The sequence below is a fragment of the Gymnodraco acuticeps genome, unplaced genomic scaffold (assembly GCF_902827175.1).
Source record: "Gymnodraco acuticeps unplaced genomic scaffold, fGymAcu1.1, whole genome shotgun sequence".
Lineage (NCBI taxonomy): Eukaryota > Metazoa > Chordata > Actinopteri > Perciformes > Bathydraconidae > Gymnodraco > Gymnodraco acuticeps.
In genome coordinates, this window is record NW_022989810.1 from 5778023 (window position 1) to 5790969 (window position 12947).

Consider the following 12947-nt stretch of genomic DNA (forward strand, 5'->3'; position numbering starts at 1 on the left):
TCCAGAAGGATTTCTTTAATCCATGTTTATAACCTCAAGAGTGCATGTCGCATTGGAGCTAAAATAGAACACTAGATAAAGAGCTCTTATATAATATAAAATAATAATTGAATCATATGCTGTAGATCAGTGGTTCTCAAATGGGGGTACGCAGACCCCTAGGGGTACGTTGGTGTACTGCAGGGGGTACGTGAGATTTATTTTATGTTAATGAAAAAAAAAAAACATAATTAATGCATTTAAACAAACTACTAATAGTAGATTAACTACTTTATTCAAAAGTTTACAGTAATTCTGGATAATAAAATGGGAAAAGTAAACGGGGTGCTCTCTTTTCCTCTCCCTCTCCTGACAGCCCGTCAGTCTCGTGCAGCTCGCTGAACCTGTAATAAGTGACCCGACAGTAAAGAATACATACACAGAACAAAAATATAAACGCAACACTTTTGTTTTTGCTCCCATTTTTCATGAGATGAACTCAAAGATCTAAAACCTTTTCTATATACACAAAATAACCATTTCTCTCAAATATTGTTCACAAATCTGAAAAAATCTCTGATAGTGAGCACTTCTCCTTTGCAGAGATAATCCATCCCACCTCACAGGTGTGGCATATCAAGATGCTGATTAGACAGCATGATTATTGCACAGGTGTGCCTTAGGCTGGCCACAATAAAAGGCCACTCTGAAACGTGCAGTTTTGCTTTATTGGGGGGGTCCGAAAACCAGTCAGTATCTGGTGTGACCACCATTTGCCTCACGCAGTGCAACAGATCTCCTTCACATAGAGTTGATGAGGTTGTTGATTGTGGCCTGTGGAATGTTGGTCCACTCCTCTTCAATGGCTGTGTGAAGTTGCTGGATATTGGCAGGAACTGGAACACGCTGTCGTATACGCCGATCCAGAGCATCCCAAACATGCTCAATGGGTGACATGTCCGGTGAGTATGCTGGCCATGCAAGAACTGGGATGTTTTCAGCCTCCAGGAATTGTGTACAGATCCTTGCAACATGGGGCCGTGCATTATCATGCTGCAACATGAGGTGATGGTCGTGGATGAATGGCACAACAATGGGCCTCAGGATCTCGTCACGGTATCTCTGTGCATTCACAATGCCATCAATAAAATGCACCCGTGTTCGTCGTCCATAACATACGCCTGCCCATACCATAACCCCACCACTACCATGGGCCACTCGATTCACAACATTGACATCAGAAAACCGCTCACCCCCACGACGCCACACACGCTGTCTGCCATCTGCCCTGAACAGTGAAAACCGGGATTCATCCGTGAAGAGAACAGCTCTCCAACGTGCCAGACGCCATCGAATGTGAGCATTTGCCCACTCAAGTCGCTTACGACGACGAACCGGAGTCAGGTCGAGACCCCGATGAGGACGACGAGCATGCAGATGAGCTTCCCTGAGACGGTTTCTGACAGTTTGTGCAGAAATTCTTTGGTTATGCAAACCGATTGTTGCAGCAGCTGTCCGAGTGGCTGGTCTCAGACGATCTTAGAGGTGAACATGCTGGATGTGGAGGTCCTGGGCTGGTGTGGTTACACGTGGTCTGCGGTTGTGAGGCCGGTTGGATGTACTGCCAAATTCTCTGAAACGCCTTTGGAGACGGCTTATGGTAGAGAAATGAACATTCAATTCACGGGCAACAGCTCTGGTGGACATTCCTGCTGTCAGCATACCAATTGCACGCTCCCTCAAAACTTGCGACATCTGTGGCATTGTGGCCTTTTATTGTGGCCAGCCTAAGGCACATCTGTGCAATAATCATGCTGTCTAATCAGCATCTTGATATTCCAGGTGGGATGGATTATCTCGGCTCACTATCACAGATTTTTTCAAATTTGTGAACAATATTTGAGAGAAATGGTTATTTTGTGTATATAGAAAATGTTTTAGATCTTTGAGTTCATCTCATGAAAAATGGAAGCAAAAATAAAAGTGTTGCATTTATATTTTTGTTCAGTGTATATGGATAACTAGTTTAGCTAGTTCCAGAGTAGATAAACTAGCTAAGTGTGTTAGGTCTAACTCTAAGTGTATTTTGCTCGGCTCAAAGGTCCGTCACAGCGGCGGAGCAGTGATAATGCAGAGCTGCGTGTTCTCCGTCAGCAGCAGCTGCTCTGATCTCTCTCTAGCGTCCGGTTATACTTCACTCGCGTCTATGTCCAAATCTATCAGATCTAGCTAGTTCTAGTTAATTATATGACTGCCTGCTTTTCAAAAGGACATAAACAATAAGCGTTGCTTGACAACGGCGTGTGGCCGCAAAGTATAGCGCAGCATTATGCATATGTTTATATGAGGGGTCAAAATCCCATGCTCATAAAATGATCATATATATGTTTCTCTTCATTCCCCACGCCCCAAAATAAATAAATATACCAATTTTAGGAAAAGTAACGAAGTTTGAGCAGTGTGGGTTTTATATTGACAGAGTTACACATTTCAAAACGCAGAGTGTAATAACTGCAGTGGCCTCCCTGTCAGAATGACAAAGGTCCTCAGTGAAGCACAAGCCCATGTTTCACTACATTGTAAGTACAACTTATTAAAAAGATCAGTTCGATGCAACTAATGTCGTCTTAGTGTTATTGCATGATGTTAAAATTGGTTTGCCATGAATTTAGTGATGGATTGTAAACATTTGAAATGTAGCATTTAAGTGTTTCTCATGTTGTTGTTTTAATAAATCAGACACTGATGGTGCAGCGCTGTACCTCTTTATATAGGCTTTTTTTCCTTAACAAATTGTTTTTGCGCTGATAAGGGGGTACTTTTTTTTTTCAAAGGGGGTACATGATTGAAAAAAGTTTGAGAACCACTGCTAGATAATAATTATATGGGAGAAGATGAGTGCCACATTTTTTTTATCTTACCAAAAGTTATTATTTATTTGTTTTATTCTTAGATTAAAGACAGAATTCTGAGACTTAAGTCAGAGTTTATAGAAAAAAAGTCAGAATCTCAGGATCCTAGGATTCTTGTCCTAATTCCAATTTAATTGTATTATGGACTGGTACAATAGAGACTTCCTAAGTCTAAGTTAATTAAATCTGGGGTCCTTGGATCGCCGATTTATTGGCAAAAATGTATATTAGCTGTTAGGGACATAGTTCAAGAAAATGTTTTTGGCTCTTCTCAATATGAAATTATAGTTGATTGATTTAAATTTTTGAGGAGATTTTCATTCGGTGGAGCAGTTTTGATTTAAAAGCGGTGGACAAACACTTGTAACATGCATTATTGTAATACTGTAGAGTAATCGGAATCATAGATGTTAAAAACAAAAATAATTTGTCTACTCGCCTTAAAAGTGGTTAAGGAAATAAAGTATTTGTTTGTATTTTTGCAGATATATTCAATTGTCTTTGGATAGCAGACAGTCTATCATTACACCCAAGTATGAAGATGAGAAGTACGATCTTGATATCTATTTAGTTTTGTGTTATGTTTTAGTTTTGTATGTCAGCTTTAAGACCTGATTACTTTTTGTACCCCAATTGATGTAGTGTGGTTGAATGTGCTTTGCTCACCTGCAGGATGTCCTGGTTAATGGCAGTTTCCATGGCGATAGCTGGCTCCGAAGGCTGGGGCTGCGCTGCGTCCCCGCTGACCTGCTCAGACAGCTCCAGGAGCTGCTGGATGACATCTGTCACCCCCTCGCCGGCCTCTGACCCCCCGGGACCCTGACCTGTGCTCTCTGTCTCCTGAGGGGGGGAGGAGGAGAGGAACAGAGTAAGGTTTGGGCAAAAAGACATAGAGCTTTTCACAAGATCAGGACAGGTCGAAATTGTAGAGCTGAATAGTATTTAGAAGGGTCTCTCTGCAGTATGAATGAACAAATCAGAGGACGTTATTGAAGAATGAGGTAATTAGTGGATAGAGTGCTGGACTTCGAAACAGGGGGTAGCAAGTTCGAGTCCCACTGCAGTCAGCATGTAGTTGTGTCCCTGGGCAAGACACTTCACACCAAATTGCTCCTGTAGGGATTGTCCACAGTACTGAATGTATGTAAGTCGCTTTGGATAAAAGCGTCGAACAAATGACATGTAATGTAGTGTCTACACCAGTCTGAATCATTGATACTTTCATTAATCTTGCAGCAAGGACAATTAAATAAATCAAAATGCGGCTATGTGTATATAAAGAGTCTTGCACTGTTCTTTTATTAATTATTACATAACCATTATACACCAAGAACATTCCTTGTATGGTTACACCTACTTGGCAAATACCCTGATTCTGGTTTTCGATTCAGTTTTCAACTGGACCTGTCTAAAGTGTACCTGTATTAAATGTATTAACCTTATTCACCAGGGTCAAAATAATTAACATTAACTTGAATATACTAAAGTAAAGCAGGGCTCATTCAGTGTCTTACTGGAGTGCCTGAGGGAACCTCAATCACAGAGATGTGCATCTTGCTGATGTGGGCATTCAGACTGCCCAGCTTCTTGAACACACAGCTGCAGTCCATGCATGGGAACAGCGGTACACCTTTAGTCTGTAAGAGAATATAAAACACATCAAATACATTACCCCTGGCTGCTGAGTAGGCTATTTTGCTGCTAAAGCTCCCCTAAAGTGACTCAACCTAGTCACTGAAAGTATTCCATTTCACAATTAAATGTATGCTGATATTATCCCCGCCTGTCACAGTACCGGGGGAATTGAGTAAGAGGTGTTCATCTGTTAATGTAATTTGACGGGGATGCTGATTTCAGCTGCTAGAACTCTAGAATCATTTATTTGCTTGCCAAACCTCGGAAATAATATATAAAGATTACGGAGCACCATTTCACACGGTGATGAGTTTAAATTATAATTTCAGAATGAAGATGGAAAGATACTGCATTTGGTGTTCTTTACTTTTGTTTGTTGTGTAATGATACAAGCTGCTTATTTATTGTTTATATATTTGAATACATTTTTAAAGAAATAAAGGTTTTGAGGGTATATTGCCTTTTCCCTTGTATTCTGTTTAACAATAATCCAATACGACTGGTATGTCTGACTTCAATAAGTCATAAGCATGATGCTGCTGTTGTGTGTGCCCTTCATAGGTATACATCTAGAGTACTTGCACCCATTAGGGGGTCTTTTACTATGATCTATAATAACATATGTAGGAGTAAGAAAGTGTTCTCTTGTGAATGTCACTACCTCATAGCTCCTGATTTATTACAGCACAAAGTGGATAATGCAAAGCAGGCATGCCCTTATAAATGCCATGTAGAGTTGTATTTTTTTTTTTCAATCTCAAGTACAATAATATTTTGATAATCGGGGGTTCAAAACGAATTATTGTAGAAGCTAAGCCAATGCTTTAAGCCACTGAGGTGCTGCTTTGATGACGTAATGGACATACACTTTAGCTCGTCTGGTGAATAAAAGTCAGGTAGCATTTTTTCTAGTTGAACCTTTAGTCCATTTATTTTCCACTTTTTTTTACCATTAAACTTGAATCAGCTTCCGTCACCAAACAAAATGACATTTCAAAAACGTTTTGGCCATCCGGTGGAACCCGAGTGATTAAACATTGGTTCCTACTTTTAAACCCAGAGCGCTAATTGGCTCCAACAATCATTCTCCAACTCCAATCTAAGTATTAAGTTCCAGTAGTGTACAGTGCTCCAGCCACTGAATGTTACTCTGTTTCTTGACATTAGCAATATTTTGCTTTCTGTTTGATGTATTTAATGATTATGTGGATATTTGATTCAGAATCCGAAATGGGAAGAAGGTTGTGTTGACTTTTAATTTAGAAAGTGTGGAGTTTGTTGTCTTTGGGGGATGCAAATATCAAGATCAGGTGCAGGGATAATATGATCAAGTTTGGCTAATTTTTCTAGTTATTTGGAGTACATTTTAAAATGATCACAGAATCCTAGAAATTAAGCAGAGATGAGTAACATGCTGATCTTATAGAGGGGGAATTAACTTGACAATTGAACCACTGACATAAAAGATTGAAAAGCCAGCAAGTGGGTGGAAAACAACGTTTTAAGTGACGCTACTTGAAAAACTGATTAGAACTGTAGGAGCAGAGAGAAATCCATACGAGCAAGTGAGACTGTTGAGTGCGGAGCCTAAAAGAAATCACGATTTATGGTGATTGCTTTTCCGTGAGAGGCTAACCACTGGTGAGTGGAAGATGTCAGTAGGCAGAAGAGGAAGTAAGGGAAAGGTGGCTGAAATAGGAAAGGATGCCTTTCAAGTTTGTGAGGGTGTCTGGGCATATCAAGAAACTCCAGTAATCACCATCAGGATGGTACATGTATGTGGCAACAGGGTAAAGAATGAGTGTGTATGGGAAAGCGTGTGGGATGAACAGAAGGTCATTTCTTGTGGGGCAAAGACGTGTGTTTTTACTGAAGGGGTAATCGTAACAAAAAGTTCAAGACAGAAATGATGGCTACGGTCCACTAGTAAAACAAATCAATCACATGTCTTTTTCTAACCAGTTTTTCTTTTGAATATGTCATTAGGAAAAGACCACTACAGTGTGAAGAGAATCCAATTATGCTCAGACAATGTCCTGTCGTTTATTTTTGCTTTTTCTGCTTAGGCAGGTTCCTAACGGAGCGAGGTGAGCCAGAAGAACCTAAGTGGATGAATGATAAGAGCTAAATGAAAAGTGGTGAGGGAAAGACATAGGGCCAGAATTGTTTTGGAAAATTTGACCGCAGCCATGGAGTTTAGCGATGGCATTCATTCCTTTAAAGGATTGTCCAGTGTATCATATGCTAGGAAAGATAAGAGCACTGAAGCATATGTCCTTTGCACTTAGATACTTCCTGGTAATTTAATTTAGTTAGAAACCTTTTTAAACTAAAAATATGAGAGGGGGAAATGATGGAAATCATAAATAGGAAGAAGATTTTTGTATAAGGTTCTGATGTCCTTGATTGTGCGAGTGAGTTTGAAACATATTTGGTGGTTGACGGATATTGATATTTGTGGGTGTTAAAAAAGTGGTGAAATATATTTTCTTTCAAAGAAAGTCAAAGGCAGAATGTATAGTATATTTAAGTTAATGGGCTTTTTGAATGGGTGATGGTAAATTTAAAAACGTTCTTTGGTGAACACAAGCTTAAGTGATTCAAGTTGTGTTCTGCAAAAATAAAATACAAAAAGCATGAAAGTGCTGTTCACCTGTGAAGATTAACTTGCTTTAAAAAATGTATAAGTATATAAAATGTATGTTTGCCTAAAGTCATATTTTAGGCAATAATCCAAAACTGTTACAATACTTTTAGATATACAGGAGTCATCGTTGAATTTCAAATAACTGAAAGCACATGAAATCATTTGAGGTGTTTTTAGATTTTTATTCTGGAGCTCATTTGTGTAATTCTTGAGCAGACAGTATTGCTGTCTCAACACGCCTACAGACACCTAAAACCCTTCATTACATTGGAAACAAGTTCATTTTACTCCCCTGGCTACCGAGTACACATCTGCTCATGAAATCTGTTGTGAATAATGCGTGACCATAATGTATTCATAAAGTCAGTCAAACCATGAGGACTAACTCTATCTGGAACAGAAAGCTGAAGGACACTTGTCAAAATTAGATGCATTATTCAAATGGCTCTGCTGTTTGGCTTTCCAGAAGTAATTTAATCAACTGGCCCCATCATGGGCTTTTAGTATGGAATACACAATGATGTGAGAAGTTGAGGAGAATACAAATAAAATTCCATGTTTCAATTAGTTGTAATTTCATTCGTAAAATAAGAGGAAGCGAACCCATAAGAGAACATGAATATCTATCAACACACATTGTTTCCAGGTGGATGGGGCAAACCAGCCTTCCAATAAGTTCTCATAAGCATGACTGCTCATAACATTGAGGTGCGAGAGTATTTTTATTCAGTCAGTTTGTTTGCTTTTTAAGTGCGGAAATGATAAGAATGTGTGAATATTGTTTGTACGGTTGCACCAATTTCCTGTGTCTTTTTTGTACATTATTGTTGTCACGGCTTAATTTGAATAGGAAAACTCTTTTACACTCTTAAAATAAAATAAAAGCACTGTTTTGTAGTTTATTTGAGTACATGCTCATTAAATAGGGTGTCTCATTACACAGAGATATCTCCCTATACAGTGTCTGCGGTGTGAGTGTTTCTCTGTGCTCTTACCTCGGAGTGAACTCTCTGGACGTGGGAGTGCAGGTTTCCTTTCTGGGAGAAGGAGGCTGGGCAGAACATGCAGAGGTGAGGTTTCTCTCCGGTGTGCCGCACCATGTGAGTCTGCAGCACCACCTTCTGGTTGAAAGCCTTCCCGCAATGTGAGCACTTATAGGGTCTCTCACCTGAAAGGAAAGGGTAAAGTCAGGGCAAAGACCTGTGATCATTTTACTAAGGTATTTTCCGGAATCAATATGAATGACTTGGAAAAAAGGTAAATAGTAAAGACTATGGATGGCAACTAAAACCCATCATTATCTAACTCTACTCATATTCATTAAAGCAGGTTTTAAAGCAGGTTTTAAAGCAGGTTACAGCATTAGACCAGTAAGTAATTGTGACTCTTTTTGATTAAAAAAACTAAAACCTTTTCTTCATTATTTAAACTGAATAAATAGACAATAACTTACTGTAAATATTATATTTTACACATATCAGAATTAAATCATTTTGTTCTATTGCAGTTTCATAGTGGTTGTATTTTTAGCAATGTAATATAAATAGTAAAATGATTACACATGAAACCTAGGGCAATATATCTCTATGTTATCGACATTGTTTTATGATACTAGATATCTTAATACATTTTAGATACAGTTATATACTTATATGGCATACGTGTTTTTTAAGGCTGCATTACAATGAAGTCATGTGATGTTTTAATTATCATTATGTGTGTTTATATATTTTATCAAAGTTCTAATAGTCATCCCTACAATTGGTCTAACAAATTGAGATATTTCAAATACTCCATATCGCCAGACCCTTACGACACCCACATGACATCTTTAATACTTTTACTTATCAAATCAATCTAAATGTTGTATTCATGGATTTAGCCTAAATAAAGACGAGTCTTATTCACTGATGGGTGAGTGCGTCAGAGAGAGTGAGTGAATGAGGCATCGTGCGTGCGTGCGTGCGTGTGTGTCCCAAAGCGCCTCTTAACCTCATCAGCTTGAGGGCTGTTTGAGATTTGCAGCACAGAGGAATAAACTCCATCCGTCATTAGTCATGCAGCCAGCCAGGCTACCAAACAAATTAACAAGTGGATGATGTGTAAACAACATGTGGGTGGAAGTTTCGGGCTATATAACCTGAACCCAGAAGGCTTACCAGAACAAGCGCTCACCCACACTGGAATATTAGTTTTATTAATACAGAATTGTTTTACCCATACTCTGGGTAGAGCTGAGTGGGGGGCGTACTACATCCCTCAGAAATGAAGGATTTGCCTGGGAGTGTGAACTGAGTTTGAACCAGGAGGATAACTGGTGAGATGCTGCTCTTCACAAAATTCCCACAGCCTCTGGGCCATTTGAACGGACTGTTTAAAGTGGTCCTACTCATTTCCATCTTCATATTTGTGTTAGTTTACGTCTATTGTGACATGTTTACATGCTTTAATGTTCAAAAAGCTCTTTTTCATTTTTCTCATACTGCAGCACCTTTTTTCACCCTCTGTCTGAAACCAGAGCCCAGTCTGCTCTGATTGGTTAGCTGGCCGGCTCTGTTGTGATTGGTCAACCACTTTGAGATGTAGTGCTAGCCAATAGAAGCATGATTGTTAGATAATGATGTCTGCTTTCATACTATGACAAACTTATTCTGACTAACTATAAATGTCTATATATTGCCTCATTTTGATTTCCAGTAGAGTACAACCATAATTATGTATTCACTCGGTGGATCACTGCTTAAATGTCCTTTCTAAAGCTAGAGAACATTTCAATTCTTATCTTCTTGATTAGACCTTTTTTTCCATCTAGCTTTGTTTTGTTTTGAACTTTGATGAGTATGATTGATTACGCCTTTGAAATGCAGAAAGTATGGCTTGTTGCTCTTTGGATCGATTCAGATGCACAGTACTTCATTATATTGTTCTTTTCTTTCTATATCTTAATTATAGATATAATTTAATTATTATGATACTTAACGTTAAACGGGTATCTGCTCTTTTCATGTGCACTGATCAATATTAAAGGTATTAAACAAAAAAAAGGAAAGAAAGGGAGGGTGAAGTAAGAGGTGCTTTGTTATGTAGACAGCTAATCGAGGAACATGTAATCAGAGTAAGTCCATTTCAGAAAGACAAATGTGAGACTCTAGTTATATAATACTTAATAATTACATCAATTACATTTTTGAGAAGCAGAACCCCCAACTCTTCTGTTTGTGCCCCTACATTACCAAAAGGTGTCACCCCCTCTCTGAGCTCCTCACTCACCTGTGTGTATTCGTACGTGCCTAACCAGCTGACTGGGTTTTTTGAAGGCTTTTCCGCAGTGATGGCAGCTGTTCTGGAAGGCGCTGCGGTCGATGTTCTTCTTGTAGTTTCTGGAACTACAGCTGAGCGGCCTGTGGAAAGAGGAAACACACAACAGAAGTCAAGTTGGTTTTACATACAAGTACAGATGGTCACATACACACCACATAGACACTATGAATTGCACATCATGTGAGAAGATTTTGTTCATTTAAATATTGTGAGCCCTGCGTATCACTCTGAATATCTGCACATTTTTGGATAACATTGAACATGTTATATACTGTGTTTTTCACATTTCCATTGTACTTTTTTATAGCTTTTTGTATATTTATATTCCGGGTGAATAATTATCTTTATTCTTTTAATATTAAGTAGAAGAAATATTACTTTTTTCTTTTTATATTTTCTTTTTATAATAGTTATATTTCTGCTCTTACAACTTGTTTCCTTATACAATGTTTGTGTAAGTACCACCATACACTCTAGCATGTTCCTTGTATGTGTAAATCTACTTGGCAATAAACCTGATTCTGATGATAGTTTCACAATTTCTTTGTATTGAATTTCATTTTTTTTTTTAAATTAATAATACTCTATTCCTGTCGTTTTTTGAATAGTCTCTTTTATAGTTGAGTTTGTTGGTTATCATCTACTGTCTTTTGGTTTTATAATTGTTTTGGCTATTCATCCTTGTTTTATTACTAAAATTATTATCAATATTAATAACATTAAAATAAAAACATAAGTTATGAAAGAGCAAGAAAAACATAGTTATTTCTCCCTCGACACAGTGTTTTTATAATATTTTCAGTATTCTTCCTTACACAATGTATTTTAACTTTTACATTGCACATAATAGAGGTACTGTATTGCAGGATTGCAGTACAATGGTTACATTGTATACACCAGAGACATCCTCCCAAACTGTGTTATTTCTGCTGTTGTTTCTCGGATCTTTCTGTACATTAGTTCTAATGTCAACCTTCAAATATTAATACTCTATAGTGAGTTTGCACACGGCACTGAAGACTGTGGCCCTCCACTTAGCGAAATCAATGAAAATAGAAAAAATCCAACTCTGTTGAATGGCAAATCAATTTATCCTTTTTGATTGAAGTTCATTCCAGCTTGTGAGTATATTTCACAGCCAAAATTACCAGAAAAACAATTAATGTGGAATGAATAATTGTCATATTATCTTCTCCCCTACAAGATAGCTGTTTTTATATTTTCTATTGGCAGAATGATTGTCTCTTGCAGGTCTAACTGCTGTTTCTCAGTGACTCACATACACTGCCTCTTTGTTATTCATTTGGCATATCAATTGGAAAATAATATGATATGTTTGTGGGTATAGAAGCTACACACCCCAATATCAATATTAGAGTGGTCAATTGCCTACAACAAGAGGCCGACAGTTACTTTTGATAGCTGTTAGACTCATGTTTCCCTTTGAGTCCATTTTTCCACCTGACACACTTTAATGATCTAAATGGGCATCTTGCAGCCCTGTCTGACCTCATCTTGACGTGGCTCTTCATGTGCTCCTTGAGGTGTGCGGACGTTTTGAATTCTTTGTCGCAGCTCTTGCAGGTGTAGACCTTGACTCCCGACAGCTCTTTGCGGTGCTCCTCCAAGTGCAAGGTCAGCTGGCTCTGAAGAATGAACTCATCTCCGCACTCCACACAGATCAAATTCTGAAAAAATATATTCTTTCTTTGTAACTGGTTGTGAATTCAAATCAAATCAAAGATGGTGTTATGTTGGAAGGGTCAGTTCACTAACCTCCTCCTTCTCGTGCAGCATGATATGAGACTTGAGGCTGGCGATGCGGGAGAATCTTTTAGTGCAAACGGGGCATGTGAAGTCAGAGGTTGTGTGCGTGGACCTGTGCAGTGTGAGGTTGAACTCCACGTTGAATGTCTGCGGGCACTGGTCACATCGATGAGGCTGCAAGAGAGAGAGGAAAAGTTCAATGAAAGGAAGGGAATGTTAAGGATTTCAAATGTGTCCCTCTGCATCATGCTTTTTGTTGGCAATTCTGTTTCTTTGGTGGAGACGGGAATCCTTGTAAATTAAAGTGCAACCTTCGCTGACTTGAGCACAAGGATGAATTACTGAACATGCCAGGGGTCTAACTGTGTGGGGTACTACTTACCTTCACCTTCAAAAAAATGTATACAAATAGGCATGTTTAATCCTGAAAGAGACTCCAAATGACTCACAAAGGAACATAAGACAACTATAAAGAGACCAATTCAAAGAGACATAAAACAACTACAAAGAGATGGAACGCAGCTTAAAAGAGATGCAAAGAGGATCAAAACAACTACGAAAAGACACACAACTGGCAGCAGAATGCTCAGTGGTTACAGCTGGCGGCCCATATGCGGTATCTGCTGCCAAGTACGTGTGGTTGACACCCGAGCCCGTGGAAGTATAAGGCAATATCATACCATTTT

The 12947-nt window shown here is 38.6% G+C and overlaps 1 protein-coding gene across 1 annotated transcript in view; it reads right to left on the bottom strand.

Moving 5' to 3' along the window:
• The window catches only part of LOC117555106 (zinc finger protein 236-like), a 72914-nt gene that overhangs the window by 54946 nt on the left and 5021 nt on the right, over positions 1-12947 (bottom strand). The window contains 6 exon segments of the mRNA XM_034229836.1: positions 3558-3731; positions 4406-4528; positions 8169-8341; positions 10444-10574; positions 12004-12182; positions 12271-12435. Of these exon segments, the coding sequence (XP_034085727.1) occupies positions 3558-3731; positions 4406-4528; positions 8169-8341; positions 10444-10574; positions 12004-12182; positions 12271-12435 (945 nt within the window).